The 26171-nt window shown below is 41.9% G+C and overlaps 1 protein-coding gene across 1 annotated transcript in view; it reads left to right on the top strand.

The window, feature by feature from the left end:
- LOC126427920 (uncharacterized) overlaps positions 1–26171 on the top strand; it is a 176264-nt gene that overhangs the window by 114325 nt on the left and 35768 nt on the right. The window contains exon 5 of the mRNA XM_050089815.1: positions 1538–1649. Within this exon, the coding sequence (XP_049945772.1) occupies positions 1538–1649 (112 nt within the window). The remainder of the gene's footprint in view (positions 1–1537; positions 1650–26171) is intronic.

The raw sequence follows: 26171 nt of genomic DNA, 5'->3' as shown, positions 1-26171 counted from the left end.
TCTACTGCAAATTCCTTCAGGGATCTGATCTGTTGAATCACATGCTTTTTCAAAATTAATAAATTTTAGCACTATCATTTTATTTTATTTTTTTTTATTTACTTGCCTAATTATTTGTTTAAGTTACGAAACGGTTCGGTTGTTTTGGGGGAGGAGACCAGACAGCGAGGCCATCGGTCTCATCGGGTTAGGGAAGGATGGGGAAGGAAGTCGGCCGTGCCCTTTCAAAGGAACCATCCCGGCACTTGCCTGGAGCGATTTAGGGAAATCACGGAAAACCTAAATCAGGATGGCCGGACGCGGGATTGAACCGTCGTCCTCCCGAATGCGAGTCCAGTGTGCTAGCCACTGCGCCCCCTCGCTCGGTAAAAAAAAAAAAAAAAAAATTAAAAAAAAATAAAAAAATGGTTCAAATGACTCTGAGCACTATGGGACTTAACATCTGATGTCATCAGTCCCCTAGAACTTAGAACTTCTTAAACCTAACTAACCTAAGGACATCACACACATCCATGCCCGAGGCAGGATTCGAACCTGCGACCGTAGCAGTCGCGCGGTTCCGGAGTGAAGCTCCTAGAACCGCTCAGCCACTGCGACCGGCTTTGCTCGATAAAGTTACGAAACGTATCCGCATATTGAGAATATAGTACCACCACAGCTACACAATTTACTGGAGACAAATGAAAATTTGTGCCGGACCGGGTCACGAATCCTGATGTCCAGCAGGACAATGCGACACCCCACACGTCCAGAATTGCTACAGAGTGGCTCAAGCAATACTGTTCTGAGTTTAAACGCTTCCACTGGCCACCAAACTGCCCAGATATGAACATTATTGAGCATATCTGGGATGCCTTGCAACGTGCTGTTCAGAAGAGATCTCCACGCCCTCTTACTCTTACGGATTTATGGAGAGCACTGCAGGACTCATGGTATCAATTCCCTCCAGCACTACTGCAGACATTAGAAGAGTCCATGCCACGTCGTGTTGCGGCACTTCTGCGTGCTCGTGGGGACCGTACACGATATTAGGCAGATGTAACAGTTTCTTTGGCGCTTCAGTGTAATTGCGGTACACACTTTGTTGCGATGTAGCCGCGCGGTCTGAGGCGCCTTGCACGGTTCGCGCGTCTACTCCCGTCGGAGGTTCGAGTCCTCCCTCGGGCATGTGTGTGTGTGTGTGTGTGTGTGTGTGTGTGTGTGTGTGTGTGTTGTCCTCAGCTTAAGTTAGTTTAAGTAGAGTGTAAGCCTGGGGCCCGATAACCTCAGTAGTTTGGTGCCATAGGAAGTCACCGCAAATTTCCAATATCCCGCTTTGTTTTGGGTATTCGGAACCTTAACATTGGTAAATCGTGTTGCCAACTAACAGTATAATTATTTTGACGATCGCTTCAATATATTGAAGGTTTGACAAACAAATACTGTCAATAAATACAACGTGTGCAGGCCCCTTAATGGCGTGGAACTGATGCAGTTCAATTATCGACTGCGGAATAGAAATGTCGCTTGAGATACTACGCCTTATTTTATTTTGCAGAAGGCAGTGAGGAGGCAGAAACGAGCGATGTCAAACAGAAGGACGAATTGGGAACACGACATGCTGCACAGGAAGTGGTCACGTCGCACTCAGAGCCATCTACCTCCCAGGGGTGAGTACTGACCCAACTGTCGCTTTTTTTTTTTCCATGTCTTAACGGTTGTGGGAGGCTGCTGTGTATACCTTCACACCTGCACTTTCCTTTTACAATTTAATGTCGTCATGACCGGTTTCGACTGGATGAATACTGACTATCCAGTGGCGCTGTCTGATCAACAAGTGGCCAACGTTCAGCTGTTGTGCAGTAAAGTAGCTCCTGTATTCGAGGGCCTCGTAGGCGTTGTACTGAGGGTGAGTGGAACCTGCTACAGACGTCCGTAAGTACTCTGCTGGGCTAAAATATTGCAACAGCCTGAAGAAATTACACCAAGACCCGAACCCTCACTTCCCACAGACAAGTCAGTAACAACTTAGACATCGGAGAATATGACACATGTTGACTTAAAACTTTAATCTGCAATATTTGCGCGCTCTAGTCGTAAAGTGTTAATTAGTGCCTCGAAAAAATATAGTTGCGCAATTGATTGTCTTGTTTGTATGCAAGTACCTGTCTGCAGCCGTAGTACTCCGCGCCACAGTAGCGTCGGACTACGTTAGGGCAGACATAACAAAATGGTGCGGCATATCTGTAATAACGTGGAATGTCGTGGGATAACTCGTTTTCACCAGCAGCGGAAATATTGCATTTGTGTCAGGCCGATCCAGGCGGCTTCTTTAGCCGTTTGGATTGGCTGTCAGAGCCGTAACGGTTGCGCTGCTGCCGAAAACGAATTACCATTTCACTCTTTGTCAATGGGTGACGTCTTTTCTTTGGCTTGTTTAGCGTAGGGATGGCGCATATCGCTAAAACAACGGGTTTTCGGTTATATTTCTCCAACGCCAGTTTAACTGGACTATTAAAACCGCTCAAAATAACCGGTTTCTGAAATACCGATTTCCGGTTTTTTATTGTACTCCCTCAGTTTCAAGATGCACAGAATCAAAATATTAAATTAAATAGGCAAGTAAAAGAAAACTTAGTCCGTCCATCGTTTGCTGCTTTTCTCTAAAAGTTATAAGTGGTTGGCTACTACAAAAAATTACCAGTATTCTCCTATTGATTCCGATTTAGTTAAACTCTGCTCAAAAATTATGTTGTAATGGGGCATCGTACCACTATGCGGACATTACGAATAGTCAATGCTACAGAGTGAAAACTGAGGCTGAAGAGCTGTATTTTTCGTGTTAATTTGCCCCTTCTCTAGGGCTACGAGCATATAATGGCATGTTATATAGACAAAAGCAGCGAATCTGCTGTTTTCCGTTTTTATTCCAATCTTTGAATGAACTGTTAAGTTTTAAGTTTTCTACTTGTGTAAGGTCACACCTCCGTTGTGGCCCCTCCCGTTTTTAAGCTTTTAAAGCAAATGGGGCATTGTACCTCATTGACATTGGACTTAGTAAAAACTTTCAGACTAGCGATGGTGCCACTCTGTGATACAACTGGTGTCCGAAGACGACAGGGAGAAACTACTATATAGAGCAGATGCGGCAAGTACACACCATGTAATAGGCCCATCAAATGGTAGCAGGTACGTTATTGTCTCAGCAGTTCTATACCAATCCTTATGCCCAGTGTTTGTAGCTCGTTTCTGTTGGCATTGTTATTAAAATAGCACTGTTCGCTTTTCTCATTTTCTGTAATGACTCAATATTTAAAAGCAATGCAGATTTTACGGATAAAAATTGCTCGTTCTGCAAAAAAGGTTATGTAAAAACGGAAAATTTTAGCGCAGCTGCAGTGACTGATTTGTCGGCTTTTTGACCCGGTAATTAGTAAAAACTTGAACTAGCTGTTATAACCGAAAGCAGATAAATACAGAAAAGTGCGGTTATTCAGAACTAAAATACCGGTATCGGTTTTAATTGGTCGGTTTTTCCCCTCCCTGGTCTAGCGGCGTGATATGGCACTGTGGCACATGGATTTCAGTGTTCACCAGGACTGCAGACATGAGCCTGTAAACAAACAAAATAGTTAATTATATAACTCTAATTAACACTTTTCGACGTCCCGTTATATTACCCTTCGATGGAAATTTGAAATTTTCTGTGAAATTTCTCCAACCGGAAACTTTATTATTTATATCGGATATATCTCGTTTCACTTCTTGTTCTCGAATGTCAAAAGATTACTTTTTGTGAAGCCATTAAAAAAAGACATTAAAAGCTTCTGCGCTACCGAACCGTCCACAAAACGGTGCATCAGAGTGTCAACCCATAAGCATTGGTAACTGTGCAGTGTAGCAACCCGGCTGTCGGCAGAGAATTTTATACAACAGCGGCTATTAATGTTTTTTTTTTTTTTATTTAATGCCTTAACAACTACCAATGTTTGTGAAATTTGAGACTTAGAGGTGAACTCTTGAAAGCAACTATCTCGTGCAATAAATGGTATAATGGTGGCTGTCTGTAGACTTTTCTTTCATAAATATCCAATGTTAATCACGTAAGTGAGCCTATTCCAATTTTATCGTCATAGAGAATGAGGCCTTCGTTGGAAATGTTGAAGAGAGACAGTGTGACAGTAAAGCTACGACAGAGATCAGGAGAGAAGTAACGGTAAGCTGAAGTTGCCAGTTGCTACCTTGAGATTTTGTGCAGTATATTTGATAGACCGGCAGGTACGGCAGTGTCTGGCAGCAAGAAGAGCTATAGATTCTTGTTATGCCTCGACAATCAGCTTTTAATGTCATTTAGTCCCTTAAATGAGAAGCTAAAAAGTCTGTGTAGAAATCCGCGATCGTATTGGTTTGGCAGTTATTAATTGTTGACTCGTTGTGATAACTCCACCATCAGATCATAAAATTCGTTAGAAATGCCCAGTACCTCGTCAGTATACCATTGCTTTCTTCTTCTGCAAGTATCACTGCCACACTTTGTCAGTTATGTGTGTAGGAGGAAGTAATGATCCGAAGAGATACTGTGTGTGTGGTAAAGTTTTCTCGAGCCTCCAGCCGCGCTGTGGCTACGTGTCCACGGGCCTTAGCCTGAGTGCTCGCCGGCCATTGTCATCACTTGACAGTGACCAACGAGCATTCGACCGAAAGCTCGTGGGCATACAGTCACTTACCGCAGCTGGAAGCTCGAGAAAACTTTTATCAGTATACTCGTATATCGTCGCGAAACTGCACATTCATACACACTGTATCTGTTTCTGAGATAGCTTTTTTGTTACTTTTTATGATCTAACGATGGAGTCACCGAAACGTAGCTTTTTTGTTACTTTTTATGATCTAACGATGGAGTCACCGAAACGTGTTATCTGTGGTCTTAAAATAAACAAAATTAGCGCGAACGATACAGAGTCTTTAATAACACACATGGTTGTATCTTTCACTCGGGATTGTCTGCCGGAGTGACACAATAACACTAGAGCTAGTTAGTATCCATACCACAGTCTAATATAACAGTCGCGACACTTCGCCTCGATTTTGTTGCCTACAGCGCCAGCAGCGCCCCAAGCTGCTGGTAGGTTACACTGTGAGTTCGGCGCGATCGTGAAGGAGAATAGTGGTTGTTTATTTTGATTTTTACAATGGCTTTTACTGGCGGGAGCGTTTGTAGCGCAATAAATTGCACCAACAACAGAAAGAAGACACCAAAGCTGTCTTTTTTTAGGTTTCCTAAGGATCCTGAGAGGTATAACCATCATGTTACTAAACTGTATCGTCAGGATTCACTTGCAAACTATATGTGTATAAATGATGAATGTTTCGTTTTAGGAGCAGAAAATGGCTTGTTAATAGCAGGCGAGAAGACCTCATGAAGAAAGACCCAGTGTACCTGTATAGTAATATTAGGTTTTGTTCGCTACATTTCGAACAAAACCAGTTCATGAACGCAGACAACAACAAACTCGTGTGGAATGCAGTACCCACCCTGTTTGACATTCCAAATAAGCCACCTCAGCTGACGATGAAGAGGAAACTGCCACAAAGATTCGACAGTCAATCTAAAGCAGTAAAACAGTCCTATGACACAGAAGCAGCTGGTTCAGCTCACCATGTATCAGTGCCAGATTCGTGTGAATCGTCAACACAGACCTGCTTTGACGATGAAGTGGTTAGATTAAGTGCAGCTGTTCGTGTCTTGCAAAAGCGTGTGAAGTGTCAGAATGTGCAAATCGCTAGACTTCGAGCGAAACTGCTGTTAATCAAGTTATTTGTTAAAGTGAGACTCGTTTACAGGCTGAAATATTGGAATCAAGACGTAGTTTCTAACAACAAGAAAGCAAATAAGAAACTGAAGAAGTTGGCTCATTTGGGCTGCTGATTTCTTTGGTATGTATTTCGTTCACTTCTGTTGTTAGTCACTTAATTTCCCTTGCTTCTTTCGTGTGATGACATTATTTTGTCAGCACCTTCTTCACTGACAGATTGTTTGAAAATTATACAAATATTTGGTTTTTCGTGAAATCAGCTCATTATAGTGTTTTCAGCATATTCTTCCCACTATTTGGCAGTTGCTTGTCCCACTTAGAATAATAAAAAGATCAAGGTCGTACTTGTGGCAACAGGCGAAAATGACAAACAAACGCAGTAGGCCTACAGAACGATAAACGAGCTGTCGATCGTTTTTGCAAGTAGAGGTACATGTCTGTGCTTCTGACATGTGAATCTGTGTGTTTATATTCTTTTGATATGAACGTGGTAAGCTGCAATTCTGTCCAATGTCACAAGTGTTTCTTCACGAATGTGTTGTAGCTTGCCACTCTATTCATGATTTTTGTCCGTGCTGGCGCTTATTTTAGAATCATTTTTAGAAACATATATGCCTTCTGATACCACACAAACCCTTGGAGGCAAGAAAATAACTCAAATAATGCGGAAATTACGTAGGAAATGGATGTAAACAAACATTATGCTTACGACGCGTCTGGCGTTCACCTTACCTACCGCTTGGAGCGCTAGTGTCGCTCCATCTGTCAAACGGCAACAACTTTTACAGCAGTGAGTGTCGCGACTGTTAGACTGTGATCCATACCGTCTGAGCCACTTCAATAACCTCAAGACCTGGCTGAGAGATTCAAGCAGCCACTGTCTCTCGCTGATATTTCCTCTCTCCTGTATATCTCTCTGAACTAGCTCTCTGTGGAAGTTTCCGTGTTGCAGGAGGGATGCACTGGCAGGTTGTAGCATTCAGTCAGGCGAGCCCGAATAGCTCATATGGTAAAAGCATTGCAGACAAATGGTGAGGGACCCAGGCGCGAGTCTCTCTCCGATAGACAGTCTTAATCCGCCAGGAGATTGGATTCGCTCATGTTGAGAACTTGACAAGAAAACAGTTGGAAGCAAGGCACTGTCGTAGAACTCACATCCAACTGCATCTCCAAGGACATTTGAAAAACATAGATGTGCATAGGCTTCCCTGCAAGCTATATGTTGTGTACCATGGATCACCTGGCATTCGCTGTATGCTGGCCCACGTCTGTCAAATTGTCATCTCAGTCTGGGAGATAGCTACCCCCGACGTTTTTCTTCGTGGTACTGTATGCTACATGAAGCAAGTTTGGTCGGGCAGAGGTGCTAACAAATCGCTTTATGAAATTTGGTGCTCAAAGGATTCCTTTCAGGCGGCTGCCAACTGAAACTGGAGAAACAAAACTGTTTTATGCTTCAGTGCGTTATCGACCGAGTCTTCATACACAGGAAATGGGTAAGAGCTATTCTATTTACACAGGCAAACACACGAGGTAAATAATTAAAGTTAAGTTTACTGTGTTCAGGTTTCGTATGTTTCTACGTTTTATTCTTCAGTTAAGGATAAAAGTTAACATTGCATTGTTGGGTGATCATGCAAAAGAACATTGTTCTTTGTGAATTTGGACGTACCATGAACGGTCTTACGAATATGTGAGCATGAAAGAAAATGTGTGAATGGCTGATTAAACACCCATACATCCTGCCATATCCTTTTCCTGCCTCACAGCGATGGTGATCAACGGAGTTTTTTTTTTTTTTTTTTTTTTTTTGCCGTCGTCGTCTCAGGCTTCGAAGGCGTCGATGCAACTAAAAAAATGTCGTGTGTCGTGTGTACGACGAGGTTGGGTATTCGTCGCAGCTTTTGAGAACACTGGATCCTGTTTTGGGACACTCAGGTTTGACACCTGGCGGCAATTTACACCGTACATTTTTCATTTTATTTTTGTGTCTGATGCAGTTGCATGTAGGAGTGTTTTGTGTGGAGTCAGCCAGCGGACTTGGACCCACATCCTGCTGGTGTCGTGCGAAGCGTTTGCCCCCCCCACACACAGTCGTACAAACACAGGGCATCGCTGCCCACACGAGGTGACGCAGCTCGGCAAATGTCAAGCTGTGATTGCCCCACGCTCTCTCGAACACGGGTTACTGCGCGTTGCAGAGTCAACACGTCACACGCTTGAGATGCTCAGGCCTCATTCCGCAATGAATCGTATCGAACCTGACGGCACAATTCACATATATTTCGGCATCCATGTTGTCAGTTTCGCAGATTATTGTATTTTCGATTACATATGCGTTTCGCTTCGTATAATCCATTGCCGCTTTCTGCAAGGAAATAGCGATATGCTACGTTTTAAAAAAGCAGCTGTGCTTATACACTGAAGAGCCAAAAAAACTGGCGCACCTGCCAAATATCGCGAAGGGCCCATGCGAACACGCAGGAGTGCCACAACACGACGTGGCATGGACTTGACTAATGTCTGAAGTAATGCTGAATGGAATTGACACCATGAGTCGTGCAAAGCTGTACGAGAGGGTTGAGATCTCTTCTGAACAGAACGTTGCAAGGCATCTCAGATATGCTCAGTGTGTTCATGTCTGCGGAGTTTGGTGGCCATCGGAAGTGTTTAAACTCAGAAGAGTGTTGCTGGAGCCACTGTGTAACAATTCTGGACGTGTGGGGTGTCGCATTGTCCTGCTGGAATTGGCCAAGTCCGTCGGAATGCACAATGGACACGAATGGATGCAGGTGATCAGACAGGATGCTTACGTACCTGTCACTTCTCAGAGTCGTATTTAGACTATCAGGGGTTCCATAGCATTCAAACTGCACACGCCCCACACCATTGCAGAGCCTCCATCAACTTGAACAGTCCCCTGCTGTCATGTAGAGTCCATAAATTCATGAGGTTGTCTCCATACTCGTACACGTCCATCCGCTCGATTCAATTTGAAACTAGACTCGTCCGACCAGGCAACATGTTTCCAGTGATCAACAGTCCAATGTCGGTGTTGACGGGCCCAGGCGAGGCCTAACGCTTTGTGTCGTGCAGTCGTCAAGGGTACACGAGTGGGGCTTCCGCTCCGAGAACCCATATCGATGGTGTTTCGTCGAATAGTTCGCACGCTGACACTTGTTGATGGCCCAGCAGCGAAATCTGCAGCAATTTGCGGTACAATCTAACAACTTCGCCAGACACTTGTCTTACATAGGCGTTGCCGACTGCAGCAACGTCTTCTGCCTGTTTACATGTGTCTGTATTTGAATACACATGCTTATACGAGTTTTTTGGCGCCTCAGTGTATATAGGTTGGAGAGAATAATTTAAGCGTACGTCTAATTCGATGTATCGCCATTTTAGCGCTCAAAACGGTTTGAGTTTTGCTATCCATCTACGTATACAGAACATTGTCTGTAATTTTGCTGCGCAAATAAACTCATCTACTACTTTAGTGTCTCATTTTTAATGTAATTATGTCAGCATCACCTGATTTAAATCGTCTACGTTCCATTACCCATCTTGTATTACTTTTGTTGATGTTCCTTGCCGTTCAGCAGTTCTTCCAAGTCCTTTGCCGTTTCTGACAGAATTACGTCGTCATCAGCAAACATAAAAGTTTTTATTTTTTCTTCCTAAACTTTCTTTTCCAAGGTTCCGCTTGTTTTACTTCACTGCCTGCTCATTGATAGACTGAATAACATCAGGGCATAGGCTAAAAGCCTGCCTCACTCCATTCTCAACTACTGCTTGCCTTTCATGTCATTCGACTCTTTATAACTGCAGTCTGGTTTCTGTACAAGTTGTGAATAGCCTTCCTCCCCCTATATGCTATCCCTGCTACCTTCATAATTTGAAAGAGAGTCTTCCAGTCAACATTGTCAAAAGCTTTCTCTAACCCTGGAAATATTATGAACTTACGTTTTCCCTTCGACCTATTATTTAAGGCAAGTCAGAGGGCCAGTACCGCCTCGCGTGTTCCTATATCTCTCCGAAACCCAGACCAATCCTCCCCGAAGTCAACGTGTACCAGTTTTTCCATTCGTGTGGAAATAATTAGTGTCAATATTTTGAAATCCTTACTTAAACTGATGCTTCTGTAATATTCACACCTGTCAACATCTGCTTTCTTGCGAACTGGAATTACTACATCCTACGTCTGAGTGTATTTTGTCTGTCTCGTAAAGCTTTGCATAACGGGTGGAATGGTTTGTCGTGGTGTTTTCTTCCTAGGATCTCAATCATTCTGACGGATGTCGGCTACTCCTGGTACCTTATTTCGACTTACATCTTTCAAGGCTCTATCAAATTATTCTCGCAGAATCGCATCCCCGAGCACCCTTCCCACTCATCGTTTTCCCCTCCCCTTTCTTTAAAATTATGTTGAAGTTCGTTTCCCTTGTATTTGATAACTCACACACGGAAATTTTACATTTCTGGAATCCGTGAGCCGTTATCATAGCAAGCGAAAAAAGTAGTTCGATAAATGCAAATCGTTTCCTTTTGATTTTAGCATTAAGAAACCTGAAGAATTTATGCTTGCACTGTGTCATGAGTCAAGGGCTTTGAATTCAGAGTGCCGTTCCTTCTGACATCGGAAGGTAAACTACAGTACATCGTAGCTAGCTACATAACCGCGAGGCAGTGGTACGGTCAGGCGAATCACACACGAAGAATCGATGAGAGCGAAGTGTTGACATATCGGACGGGCACGGTTCTTTTGTTCTTTTTTATACAACGTTTTATGTCGAACAAACGAACGCGTTTTTCCCGATACTGACGACTGTTACGGAGATGGCGCGAATTGAGCCGCGATGGACAAGGAGACTTCAGCTGCGCCGTTTCAGCTCCGCTGGATGAAGAGGACTGAAAGAAGAGGACAAATGTCCAAGACTGAGGAAGCAGAATAGCGAGAAGAGAAAACTTAGAAGGTAGGTGTTCTTACGATGGTTAAGAGTTCCACAGGAGCTTCACGGCAGGGCTGAAGCGAAGGCCCAGATCATACAAAAGATGAGAACACGGTGAGCGTAAGCGAGCTGTTGTCTCTTCTACCATACTAAATACTTCATGAATATAGTCTCTCCATTTGTGATAGTTACGCAGTTATACACTTATGTCAAAGCACTAGTGCGTTTAACCATATGTATTTTGAGTTTTCGAGTGTGCCCTACTACTAGACTTGAGTGCCACCCTTGTTGTGTGTTACAGTTCGCCGATTATGGTCTCACAGTTTCCTTTATTTTTTTATTTACAGCACCAGTGCCAAATGGAAAAATTATAGCGAAGAGTGAATACAGACATCACATCCACATTAGAAGCAAGAAACAGACGAGAAAACACATTTTCCATTGGAAAAATTAACTACCTAGACTTAAATGAACACACACACACAATGCAGTAACGGCGATCTGCTATATTAGAGCAGACCTGACTGGTATCGCTTGCTGCGCTAGTGCAGCCAGCTAGCAGAGACAAGCGGGAAGCCGATCACACGAAACACAAACAAACTCGCCACGACGCTACGCGACGTGCTGCCGATTTTGTAATCAATTTGACCTCTCTGATGGAGACTTTTGGAATGTTACAGGCACGCTGAGGGTGCACATGGCCCAGGAGATGCCATCGGAGACCAGCTGCAACGGTAATACTGTACCTTTGTGTTAACATTTCCCAACACCCACGCACGAACGGTCGCTACTCGCACAAATCCACTATTACCCGACCAGGCTGGCGCAGTAATTGTCCCCCATGGCGCTTGACGTGGCAATTTTTCCTCTCTGCCCTTGCAACCGCAACCCTTCCGTCGCTTTCCCGTCTGCCATCTTCTCGATGGGATTGTAGTAACGGCTGATTGCTCCCAAACGTATGGACAACATCACAGACCCGTATCCTGTGCCTTCTCGATTTGCATTTTAATCTCTTTTAAGACATTTCAGGAGTTGCATATACAGCAGCTGTCAGTATTAATAAACTATTGATACAGCAGTTAATGACTGCATTTACACAAATGGAGAATTCGACCGACATTATTTGGCAAATATGAGTGGACAGAATACGTGAAGCGATTTAATTTAGTTACGTTGGTTTAACCTCTTCAAGTCAGTTTGTGTAACGAGCCACCGCCACATAGTGGGTGTGGGGCGTTTCAGGCAGTGTGTCATGTCCTGGTGGAAAGACCCCGTCTTTTGGCCTTCCATGTTAAGCATGGCCTTTCGTATTATTTGCCTCATATAATGGGAGACGATACATGGACGCTTTCACGTGTAAGGTTTTAAGGGACCTTCGGGGGAGGGACAGTATGATTGGAGCTTGAGCATCTCCCGCTGCACACTAGGGCTGATGTACCCCCAACCCTACCTCCTTATCAACTTCCCTCTTTCATCCCTCTTTTACGCAGTTTTACTTGCTTTTAGATGCGGTTTGTCTCCTTTTCGGCCACACTCTCCCTTCTTCTAAAGTTTTGCAATAGCATTTAACTGTAGACGTTTTCTAACACCGGCGTTAGCAATTCCTTTCCGTTCTCTGAAACCTTCAAAACGACAAATTTTTCTGGTTTAAATCTGATGACCTTAACTATCACTTCCGATCAACAAAAAATACTTCATGAACCCATACATGGAACTCCAAATGTGCAGTGTTCCTGCACTGCTACAGAGCATGCATTGCAAGGTATTCACACAGTTTATCGCATAGACCTACCATAAGGAATGAAACAAGAACTGTAATACACTTTACACCACAGACGCTCACTCTGGCTTGACGAAAACATCCAAACACTGACCAAAAGTTGCACAAATAATTGAGTTTGAAAGGAAAAGAAACGAGGTATGAAGCATTTATAAATTCATCGAATGTAGTGAGGTGGTTTCATTTCGTCCCAGTCTATAGAATTAATTTCGGGCCATACTCAGCTCTTGCCGATTAATGTAATATAATACCCGCCTACTAATCAGGGCGTCTGTCTCCGTTGCTTTTGAGCGTGAATGGAAATTGTAGAAATTTTCTGTGGAGCAACATTTAAGAATAAAGCGTTTTAAATCATCAAAAGCGATGAGCGGTAGCAGGCGCTTTCGATAAAGAACGGGGGAGTGCAGCGCCGCTGCTGTCGCCACGGCCGCTGCCAGTAGCCAGCAAATGGATCCCGGAGCTTTGCCGCATACGGCGTCCAGAGGAGGACAGTCTGCAGGAAATCTGCCGCAAAATCGTTACTGGATAAAATTTTGATATCAGTGTGTCACAAAGCGAAATAGATTGAATCTGCGCTACCATTACATTCACGTCTAAAGCATTCAGACAGAAGAGGCTATAAAAATATTTTATGCCAGCTGCTCTCGATCCACTGACATTATGAACAGAAACAACGCACGCTACCGCTAGACCACAGGCGAAATCAACCTAGGGTTTCTCTATCATGGGACAAGTTTTCCTCCAGGAAGTGCCGCAGTCTACAGTGTTGCCAGATTGTGCAGATAACCGGACTTAGAGAATTAGCGAGTTGGCCAGTTTTTTTGTCCCATGTCGCGATCGGCGCGGACTTAGCCTCTGAAGCGGCCGGCCGCCGGTCGAGTTTTCTGTCAAAGAGTGTACAAAGGTCATAAAACAACTGAAATCATCTGATAGCTTAAATATATATGGCATATCATGCAACCTGCTAAAAAAAGTGTGTGACCGCATTTTCTACCCCTTAACCCATTGCATAAACAAGTGCTTACTTGAGGGATATTTTCCTGGTGAGTTAAAACTGTCTAGGATCGTCCCAGTATACAAAAAGGGAGATAAAGACTCTCCATCTAGCTACAGACCTATTTCAATAGTACCCGCATTCTCCAAGGTAATAGAATGCATCATGTATAAACAATTATCATCTCACTTTGAGAACCTAGGAATAATTAATGCTACCATTGATGCAGTCGACACGGTAGTCAGTTACATCCTCAAAGTTTTTGAGAACAAAGGCTTTGCTCAGGTCTCATTCTGTGACCTAAGCAAGGACTTCGACTGTGTTGAGCACATGCCACTACTAGAGAAGCTAGAATTCTACGGCATCAAAGAAAACAGTCTCAGACTATTAAAAGCTTATCTCAACAACCGTAAACAGGTAGTTTGTGTTGGTAAGGAAATGTCAAACATAGAAAATGTTAAAGTAGGTGTGCCTCAGGGATCTGTACTGGGGCCCTTCCTGTTTCTGATAATGATCAATGACCTCCCCTCGTTTATTAGATCCACCACTGTATTGTATGCAGATGATACGACTTTTCTCCATAGCAGTAACAATCTTAATGATCTTAAAACCTGTGCTGAAAATACTCACTCATGCAGCATATTGGTTCAGAGCAAATGGTTTCCTGCTAAATGAAAATAAAACTCAGCAGATAATCTTCACTCTAAGAGACAAGCCACTATCTGATGACCCTAGTTCTGTTAAATTCCTGGGAGTTTATTTAGACGAAAAGTTATCCTGGGGCCAACATGTAAACTATATTAGTAGTAAACTATCTAGAGTAATTTATTTATTAAGACAACTCAGAAATTATGTACCTGAAACATACATCAGATCATCTTATTTTGCATTTTTCCAGAGTATAATATCCTATGGCATTATCTTGTGGGGTAACTGTAGTCATATACATGACATCCTATTATTGCAGAAGAAATCCATTAGGATAATTACAAATTCTTCACATAAGGCTCGCTGCAAACCCTTATTTACTAAACAAAAAATTATGACTGTAATAAACCTCTATATATACAATGTCTTAATCTTCACGAAGAAGAACCTATAAGATGTGAAACGTAGAGAAAATGTACATTGTTACAACACAAGAAGCATCAAACACATATACACGCCTTACCACAGACTATCAAAATCAATAAATAGCTATGAAGTCACAGGGCACAAGCTATTTAATAAGCTGCCACATGCCATACATTCAAAGAAAGACTGCATGAATGGTTTATTGCCCACCCGTTCTATGATATCAATGAATTCTTCAACTGTAAAATGCAGTAATCCAACAGATGACCCACTGTACGTTTATTGTAATATAAGCTAAAATATTTCAGTAGTCAATACCTTATCACACTGTATTATAAATTGTAACTTCATTTGACGTTGTCAATTTCTGTAATGGCCTAAAGACAATCAAATCTTTATTATTATTATTATTAATGAAATCTTGAGGTCATCACTTGTGCAGCACCCTTGATTTCAAGTAGCCCAACAAAAAGAAGTCGCACATCAACCAAGGAACTTCACCAAACAGTGAAATGAAATGTCCTGGGAACATCTGTCAAACCACTTATACGGATGCTCTTGCCGTGTGAGTTGTGGCACTATCCTGTTGTTACCAAATTTCTCTCATGTTCACTGGACGCCTTTCAAGTTCTGGATGAAGAAAGTTGTTACACATTTTGGCATAGCACACTGATGGCACAGTAACTAAGGTTCCTCGCTCTTCAAAAAGGTAAGGACCAACACTCCCGATCTCAGAGATTCTGCACCGCACTCTTACTTTGAGCTGTGGAGAGGCTTTTGGTGTAGTTCGTGTGGGTTTGATCCTAGTACCAGCAGTTCCATACATTAATGTAACCAACTACATGAAAATTGGTTTCATCACTCAATCACTGGGACATCTGCATCTGCAAAAATAGCATCCATTACGCCACAAAATTCTCTGTGCTGCACAAAATCTGTTTCACTTAGTTGCTGGACAATCATTATTTTGCACAGGTGAAATTTGAGATCATGATGTGAGATCTGATTAAGCATAAGACGTGACATCTCCAGCAGTACAGCCTGTCACCTAGTGGATAACATCAGACTAACAAGAACTGCTTCTCACTCTGTCTACATTTTCCAGAGTTTGAACTGTATCACAGATCCAGCATTTCTAAACATCCGATATTAAACTTTTCACAGAAATGACATTGAACCATGACCACATAATCATTGTTTTTAAAGAACTGCTCAATCATAAACAAATGTACAGAGTGGCAGCAGTCAAAAAGTATTTCAGGGAATTAGTTTAAAATATTTGTTTACAAGGCCCAGTCAAAGCTTTACAAGTTTTCTCCCAGAACAACTTCTGCTGTGCCTACATGACACAACTTGCCTGAGGCAGTTCTGTCCAGTTAAAGCTGCTGACAAGAGACACCATAAGCCCCCTGCTGAAACTTGTAGCAAATTCCCGCCATTGGCTTCAGCCAATAGCATGCACGGGACACAGGTCACATGTGCGAACAATGGAGGATTCTGCAGTGCAGAATGCAGCTGCTTCACTCTCTCTTGTAATCCAGACCTCGGGCAGAGCAGACGTCTTTTTGGGAGGCAGAGCCCCTGGCTCTGCACCCCGTGGCTGGCCACTGACATCAATTACAATGAACCGCTTCTCCTTCCACTGACCATTTCAATTAGTAGTTCAACCTCCTAGACTGGCCTAAACCTGGTAACTTCTGCCCCTTGTATACCGTACACTGAAATATATTCACTTATGTTATCTAATTTGCTGTTCTGTCTTACAACTCCTGACCATTTGACCTCCCGTACATTGCCGTAATAAATCAGATGCTGCAACCTTCTTCCCCCTTCTCTGTACACATACGTAAACAATGCACTACCCTCCGAAGGTCCGTCGCAACTGAAACTGCACTGTCTGGGCTGTCTGCTAATGGTTGCTCCAGGTCAGTACCCCCACTCGTTGTCCAGTACTACCAGTTTAAAAAAAACACATTCCCTCTGCTCCACCTCGTATGATCCTATAGAACATTTAACACTTTGATTCCCAAGCCGAGCACACCTCATGTGGCAGGAGTGCTGTGAGTGTCCCGTGCCCGAGCTTTGCATCATCTTCCACCGTTTGTCCGTGTCGTGGCACTTGCTGCAACAAGCGATAATTCCCTGTCCGTTATGTCCCGCCTAGGAGATACATTCCGATCCACAGACCCCAGAGAGTTGGAAACTCGGTTGTTGATATTTTTAAGAAGTGTCAGTTGTTGGTCGACAGCCACAATATACGAGAGAAATTGTACGAGGTAAATGTCTTATAACTTGAAGTATAGCCAACTGTATAAATGCAATGTATTTGTTTGTAATGTAAAATGAATGCGTGTATGGCAAAGAAGCAGAGTCTGAAATCATTCAGCAGTAGCTGGTATTTTAAGTAACTCTACAGGCTCACACGAACATAACTATGGAGGGAAAGGAGTCTCAAGCAAGATGGACCGTGGTATTTCTACAACTACTTCGAAGTGCAAGAAGGTAAAATTTATAATCTACAATGATGGTAAAATGCACGAAAAATGATCATTGCAGATGCATGATACATCACAAGCCCCACCTCTTAACAGTTCCAGGATATCACCAAAAAATAATACAGACACTCCAACTTTGTCAAAGTTTTGTATTTTTTATACAACTTTTCCAGATATTTTTTGAATGGACCCTGCATATAACCAATAAATTGACCTGTCCATTAGTGGTGAATATTATTTTGTTTTTAATAAAAAAATTGAAAATTGCTGTAAACTTATTATTTGTTTGCACTTAGCAATATTTGTATGTTTTCAGTCTGAAGTGTCGACTATAGCATCAAATTTTCTCAAAACATCACTCTTCTTTTTATGGAGCAAATTTATAGTTGTATATATTGCACCAGTTAACTTTCATCTTACAACCTCCACAGTCTCACAAAACACAGCATCATTAAAGGCCATCTAATCCAGAGAGTCGATCTTTCTTTCCTCTATCAGAGGTAAAGTACAACAGCAAGATTGTGCTACATTACAGCTTTAAAATCCTGCACACTCTAGTAAGAGAGAATGAGTCAATGGGTACAAAGTGACAGCAGTGACACAATTCTCAAACTCGTTACTCACAGAGGCTACAGTGGGAGGGAAGCAAGCCAGTACCGTAGTGACAAAACTGCAGTGCCTTGATTTCTAATGTATGAGACCCTCAACAATGGACTCGTAATCATGTCATGTCTGATCTCTACTGAGCATCCTATGTGCTAGTACCACATACATCTACAAACAGGGTGTATATATGGACAGCAAATAAATAATTCCTGGATTTTTCCCATATTTATCGGTTACAAATTTACTTACTTCTGGGTGAAAATACACTATACCATGGATGAAAATACACTGTACCACAGGTGAAAGTACATTTTCTCCATGTTACGTGAAGATATACTTTCCCTCAATGCTGTAAAACTTATCAACCCTTTGAATGGTAAAAGTTTTACACACTGGTGTTGAACTTCCTGCGTTTTTGGAAATAAAACCTAGCAAAAAATAAATAAATAAATAAAAAATAAATAAATAAAAATAAAATAAAAATAAATAAATTTGATAAGATCTTTGATATGCAACAACATGTACCCTGCATATTTTTTATTACAAAAGTATAAATATGAATTTCATCAAATATGGCACAATAGTTTCCAAAGCACTGAAATCGAGGTTGTGCTGTGCGATGTGCTGCAGATACTCGGAGCATAAGACATGTGATGTAGTCAGCCAATAGCAACATGTGATGTAGTCAGCCAATAGCAACATGAGTTCTAAGCAGTGTGAACACACAAATAGCAAAAGTTAATTCTTTAAATTAATTTACATACAGTATAGTTACAAGAAAAGCTAAGCTTTCACATATAATATTGGTCATTTTTAGCATGTGTTACTTTTTAAGACATATAAAATATGAATGTAGCTGTAAAATTTTAAGTAATGGTCAAAATTTTTCTAAGTGGCTGGATTTCAAAGAGCTGAGTTTTGAATAAAATGCTCCACGATTTAACAAATTTGTCACAAACTGCCACATGTAACATAATTCATCTTGCATAAAAGGAAATTTACTTTGAAAGTAAGGCTTCTCAAATCATCATTTGCAATATTTTTCTGCAACCTGCTGTAAATGTAAACAGTTGTGACAACATACTCATCAAAAGCAGTCTGCTGTTACAAAGTATTGCACTGTCTTCATGCTAAGGTTCTTGTTACATTTTGCTGTCAGCAGACGCTTGTGTGTGCACTGTGTTTTGTTGTTGTAAATGGCGCATTTTCTTCGCAACTGAAATTTTATTTTGGTATTATTCTCTCGTTTGTGTTTTATTGCAGCAGTATTATTCTGCGTAGTGAGCTAAAGTAAAATTCTTTGTTAGAGTATCAATTCTTACTAGCCAAAATTACAAAAATTTAACTGGGAATGAAAGGAATGAAAAATTCCCATAATTCTAAAAAATCCTGGGTTTTTCCAATGTTTCTCCTGGATGTAAAAATTCCTGCATTTTTCCTGGACTTCCCAGATGTCCCAGATTATATACACCTTGATACATTTCAAGTTGTGCTTCCTCAGTAAGAGTTGGTAGCACCATGGTAAGAAATTGTGCAAAATTACCACAATTTAACATTTCTTCAATGGAGTAATGTTCTATTACGTAGTCTCCAATAATCTCGCAATAAAAGTTCAAATTCCACTGCTTCTGATGGTCAGTCAGCCTCATTCAAAATGGGTTTTCATCAGCCCAATAATGCAAAACTTTTACGTTTAGATTTTCACGATTTTTAAAGGTAGCTTTATCGATAAAGAGAACTCTCTGAAAATAATGGCTATTGTCCTGACATCACATCACAACGGAGCAACAGAATGCTATGCATCTTCTGCAATCAGTCTGGTTAGCCATTTCGATACTGCTCTGCCTACCGCACTGATGGTCAGTCAGCCTCATTCAAAATGGGTTTTCATCAGCCCAATAATGCAAAACTTTTACGTTTAGATTTTCACGATTTTTAAAGGTAGCTTTATCGATAAAGAGAACTCTCTGAAAATAATAGCTATTGTCCTGACATCACATCACAACGGAGCAACAGAATGCTATGCATCTTCTGCAATCAGTCTGGTTAGCCATTTCGATACTGCTCTGCCTACCGCACTGAGGGCGGCTTTTATTATGGCTGAACTGCTCGCCAAATGCTTGTGCCTGTGCTGAGAGATGGGGTTCCAGCCGATATGAAATACTCATCTGATTTTTCGAAAACTATTAGGTGAAAAAAATCTGATTTTTGTTTATCTTACTGGGGCATGAAAGGGAAGCAGATGTTAGGGAGTGAGACAGGGTTGTAGCCTATCTCCGATGTTATTCAATCTGTATATTGAACAAGCAGTAAAGGAAACAAAAGAAAAATTTGGAGTAGGTATTAAAATCATTTCTTCAATGAAAACTTTGAGGTTCGCCGATGACATTGTAATTATGTCAGACAGCAAAGAAGTTGGAAGAGCAGTTGAACGGAATGGACAATGTATTGAGAGGAGGATATAAGATTAACATCAACAAAAGCGAAACGAGAATAATGGTATGTAGTTGAATTAAGTCGGGTGATGCTGAGGGAATTAGATTAGGAAATGAGACACTTAAAGTAGTAAAGGAGTTTTGCTATTTGGGGAGCAAAATAACTGATTATGGTCGAAGTAGAGAGGATATAAAATGTAGACTGGCAATGGCAAGAAAAGCGTTTCTGAAGAAGAGAAATTTGTTAACAGCGAGTATAGGTTTAAGTGTCAGGAAGTCATTACTGAAAGTATTTGTATGGAGTGTAGCCATGTATGGAAGTGAAACATGGGCGATAAATAGTTTGGACAAGAAGAGAATAGAAGCTTTCAAAATGTGGTGCTACAGAAGAATGCTGAAGATTAGATGGGTATATCACATAACTAATGAGGAGGTATTGGATAGAGTTGGTGAGAAGAGGAGTTTGTGGCACAACTTGACAAGAAGAAGGGACCAGTTGGTAGGACATGTTCTGAGGCATCAAGGGATCACAAATTTAGCATTGGAGGGCAGCGTGTAGGGTAAAAATTGTAGAGGGAGACCAAGATATGAACACTAAGCAGATTCAGAAGGATATAGGTTGCAGTAGGTACTGGGAGATGTAGAAGCTTGCACAGGATAGGGTAGCATGGAGAGCTGCATCAAACCAGTCTCAGGACTGAAGACAACAACAACAACTGTCTGATAGCTTCAAACAATGGAAAATCCAGGATGGAATGTAACTATATTATGAAAAGGATAGTTGCTACTGACCACATAAGCCAAGATGCTGAGTTGCAGATAGGTACAACAAAAAGATTGTCACTGAATAAGCTTTCAACCAACAAGGCCTTTGTCAAAAATGGGCAACACACAACTCACACACACACACATAACTACAATCTCTGGCAGCTGAAGCCAGACCACCAGCCAGACCCTCTGGCTTCAACTACCAGAGACCGCAATCATGTGTGTGTTGGTTGGTTGGTTCGGGGGCTGGGACCAAACAGCGAGGTCATCGGTCCCATAGGATTATGGTAAGGGTGGTTGCCGTGCCCTTTTAAAGGAACCATCCTGGCATTTGCCTGAAGCGAGCTTGGGAAATCATGGAATGGCCGGACATGGGTTTGAACCATCGTCCTCCCAAATGGGAGTTGGTTGAAAGCTTATTTTGTGACAGTCTTTTTGTTGTGCCTATCTGCGACTCAGCATCGCGTCTTATGTGGTGAGTAGCAACTATCCTTTTCATAATATTGTCTGATATTTTCACCTGATAAAGAACAGAATTACTTTTCATTATCTGTCATTCTTACTGCACTGCATGACATTAAGCGAAACAGTGCATGAAATTCTAAGAGTTCGCAGAGGTAAAAAGGCATAGCATAAATTTTGCATGTGGTTGATTTTAGCTCATCCATTTCCGGGAATGAAATGCAGATCTTATATTGAAATTTTATTTACAATTGAGAGTAGAACAGTATCTCGTTTTGCTCTCGAGTTATAGGGTTTTATATCCAATGGACAGCCAGGCATGAAATGCTCAGTTCTGTCTCTGCAGACAGGCCAGCTGCTATGAAATACTTATCATCCATTTGTACAAAAACTGTTATGCAAAAAAATTTGATTTTTGCATATCTTACAGTATGATATCTTTGCTTGATAAAGGACTGAACTTCTTTTCATTATATGACATAGTTATTGTGCTGCATCAAATTAAGTAAAAGACTACACAAAATTTTAAAGATTTTGCAGTGGTAAAAAGGCACTGTGTAAACTTTGCATTTGGTTGATTTTAGTTAGTACACTTGAGTGAATGAAATGTAGATAAGATGTTGAAACTCTTTAAAAACTTAGAGCAGAAAGATATCTCATTTCAGTCTCAAGCTACCAGGTTTTATACCTGATAGATGGTCACACATGACACGCCCTTCAGGTCATTGCGCGTCACAAGTCACGTGGTCATAACAATCGCCATATCTCATAAACGATTCAAGACACTGAAACGGAGCTTTTGCAAATGCCAGCACACAATGAGGCACAATGTTGTATAATAAATACTTGAAACCTTTTTATTCACTGAGATACGGAAGTAACTCGTCCACAGGACACATTCAGACATCCATAGCTCTGTAGGAAAACATTGGTGCACGTATACACGTCCACAACACAGGAGACTGTTGTAGCAGGACATGTATGTATACACGCCCACAGAAGCAAAAGTGCTAGTGAAGTGACACACAGTATGGATGGAACACGTTTGTGTGGAAAGTTCAAAAAAGTTCGGTTAAGTTATTCCTAAGGACTCGAGGTTTCTCTGGAGCCAACATGTCGCTGAGGAGCAACAGCTGCCACAAAATTTATTTCATTCACTCCAGTCATTGCAGACTTGCTTCTCAGCCTCTGCACAGTATTTCCAGTTCCTTCCAGTTTTTTGCACATTCGCTGAAATCTTAATCCTGGTCGGTCACTGTGTGTCGTACAGCTCGGGTGTTCTCTTCATATTCTTTCTGTATTCTATTTCTCTGTAAGAAGCAGCATACCTATTTCCTCTATGGTTGAAGAAGGCACTTATTTTTCCACTACTTTTACAAAGGTTTGCTGCAGAATTCTTGAGCACATTCAGAGTTCGAATGTAACAAATTTCCTTGAAACGGAGTAGCTTCCTCCTTTTCACATGATATCCTACAAATCATGGATGGAGGGCAACAGGCAGATTCCATATTCCTAGATTTAAACAAAGTGTTTGACATGGCGCCCCATTGCAGACTGTTGACAAACATCTCAGCATATGGAATAGGTTCCCAGATATACGAGTGGCTCAAAAACTTGTTAGGTAATGGAATTCAGTACATTTTCCTTGGCAGCACGTGTAAGAGAGAAAAGGACATCATCCGGAGTGTCTCAGGGAAGTGTGGTAGGACCGCACTTATTCTCTATATACACTACAGGCCTTTAAAATTGCTACACCACAAAGATGACGTGCTACAGAAGCGAAATTTAACCGACAGGAAGAAGATGCTGTGATACACAGACGATTATCTTTTCAGAGCATTCACACAAGGTTGGCGCCAGTGGCGACACCTACAACGTGCTGACATGAGGAAAGTTTCCAACCGATTTCTCATACACAAACAGCAGTTGACCAGCATTGCCTGGTGAAATATTGTTGTGATGCCTCGTGTAAGGAGGAGAAATGTGTACCATCATGTTTCTGACTTCAATAAAGGTCGGATTGTAGCCTATCACGATTGCAGTTTATCGTATCGTGACACTGCTGCTCTTGTGGTCGAGATCCAATGACTGTTAGCAGAATATGGAATCTGTGGGTTCAGGAGGGTAATACGGAACGCCGTGCTGGATCCCCACGGCCTCGTATCACTAGCAGTCGAGATGACAGGCATCTTATCGGCATGGCTGTAACGGATCGTGCAGCCACGTCTCGATCCCTGAGTCAGCAGATGGGGATGTTTGCAAGACAACAACTATCTGAACAAAAAGTTTGACGACGTTTGCAGCAGCATGGACTATCAGCTCGGAGACCATGGCTGCGATTACCCTTGACGCTCATCACAGACAGGAGCGCCTGCGATGGTGTACACAACGACGAACCTGGGTGCATGAATGGCAAAAAGACATTTTTTTTTATTGAATCCATGTTCTGTTTACAGCATCATCATGGTCGCATCCACGTTTGGCAACATCACAGTGAACGCACATTGGATGCGTGTATTTGTCATCGCCATACTGGCGTATCACCCGGCTTGATGGTATGGGGTGCCATTGGTTACATATCTCAATTACCTCTTGTTCGCATTGACAGCACTTTGAACAGTGGACGTTACATTTCAGATGTGATACGACCTGTGGCTCTACCCTTCATTCGATCCCTACGAAACCCCACATTTCACCAGGATAATACACGACTGCATGTTGCAGGTCCTGTACAGGCCTTTCTGGATAGAGAAAATGTTCAACTGCTGCCCTGGCCAGCACATTCTCCAGATCTCTCACCAATTGAAAACGTCTGGTCAATGGTGGCCGAGCAACTGGCTCGTTACAATACGCCAGTCACTACTCTTGATGAACTGTGGTATTGTGTTGAAGCTGCATGGGCAGCTGTACCTGTACACGCCATCCAAGCTCTGTTTGACTCAATGCCCAGGCGTATCAAGGCCGTTATTACGGCCAGAGGTGTTTGTTCTGGGTACTGATTTCTCAGGATCTATGCACCCAAATTGTGTGAAAATGTAATCACATATCAGTTCGAGTATAATATATTTCTCCAATGAATACCCGTTTATCATCTGCATTTCTTCTTGGTGTAGCAATTTTAATGGCCAGTAGTGTACATAAATGACCTGACGGACAGGGTGACAAACAACTTCCACCTCTTTGCTGCTGACGGAACTGTAGCTTATGGGAAGGTATCATCACTGAGCGGTTGTTGAAGTAAATGAGATGACTTAGGCAGAGGTGAATGGCAGGTGGCCCTAAATGTAGAAAAATGTAACATAGTGCAAATGTAATGCTTGAATACAGCATTATTAGGCAGTTGCTTGCCACAGTCACATATATTAAATATCCAGGAGTAATGTCGTGAAGCAATATGAAATGGAATGAACACTTCAGATTGGTGGTAGGGAAGGTGAATGCTTGTATTATTGAGAGAATTTTGGGAAAGTTTAGCCCACCTATACTGGAGATGCTGCATAGAATGCTACTGTGACCCAATTTTGAGTACTGCTCAAGTGTTTGGGATCTCCATCAGCAAGACATCAAAGCAACTGAGAGGCATGTGCTTGATTTGTGTTACCGGTAGGTTCAATAAGCATCCAATTATTACAGAGATGCTTTGTGAACTCAGGTGGGAATCCCTGGGGGCAAGACAACAAGACAACTCTCTTTTCGCAAGGCAGTACAATGAAAATTTCGAGAACTAGCGTCTAAGCCGACTGCAGAGTGATTCTAGTGCTGCCAATGTACATTTTACATAAGGTCCACAAAGATAAGATGAGAGAAATTGGGGCTCATACAGAGACATATAGACAGTCTTCTTCCCTTGCTCTATTTGTGAGTAGAACAGGAATGGAAATTATTATTCCATATGGTGGCTTGCGGAGTATGTATGTAGATGTAGACACAGATGTTTCCACTGATCCATGGAGCAATTACGACAATTCCATGCCCACTGGAATCATAACTGACAATGTCAATGGGTCAACACGGGAGCACACAGAGGTCGACTGCTGTAGAGGTCCGCATTCAAAAACATGTGCTGATCAGTGTGCTCTGAAACACTTGTGCCTGAACCAGCTCTGTACTTTGTCATCACATCTGCCACAGATTACTGTCTGTCCTGCTTTAGCCAGCAGGCAAGTTTCTGATGTCTGTGATGAGGTGTGGGCATACAGCACTCCGTTGCCCACTTGGGATTTTACCACTGTGCAACCACTTTCAATATATGCTCACACTACCATTTCTTTCATTCTTTCTTTCTTTTTTTTTTTTTTTTTTTTCCTCTCCATACATCTAGTTCCCCAGAAACAAATTGAGGGGCAAATCTCCATGGCCGTTGAATGAGTCAGCACATGACATTAACATAGATGAAATAAAATGGAGAAAAATCCGAAGCACATGATAAGCTGTGACTATATATAACCGTAATCAACAATATAACACAGCAATTACCAGAAATCCCTAACAGAATAGAAAGTGATTCACAATGGAATTGCTCTATTTAGGATTGAATATGTGTGAAGATTATTGCTAAGATTTTTTAATTCTTGACGTAGCTTAATGAGAAAGATTGCAGTAGAATACTGCATGCCTTTCTGCGCAAGTCAAGGAGGTGTGATCCAAATGCAGACTGGCCTTTCTGCCTAGTATCAACTGAGTGAAAGCTGCTAAGTCTTGGGAATACGCTCAAATTGTTATGAACAAACAACATAAAAGAAAAGAAAATTTTAAAGGCCATTGCCAGAATTCCTAGACTCTTGAAGAACAGGAGTGAAAAGATGTTCACAAA

The sequence above is a fragment of the Schistocerca serialis genome, chromosome 12 (genome assembly GCF_023864345.2).
Source record: "Schistocerca serialis cubense isolate TAMUIC-IGC-003099 chromosome 12, iqSchSeri2.2, whole genome shotgun sequence".
Taxonomy (NCBI): Eukaryota; Metazoa; Arthropoda; class Insecta; order Orthoptera; family Acrididae; genus Schistocerca; species Schistocerca serialis.
The sequence above is the reverse complement of the archived record's forward strand: the minus strand, read 5'-3'. Positions and strand labels throughout refer to the sequence as shown.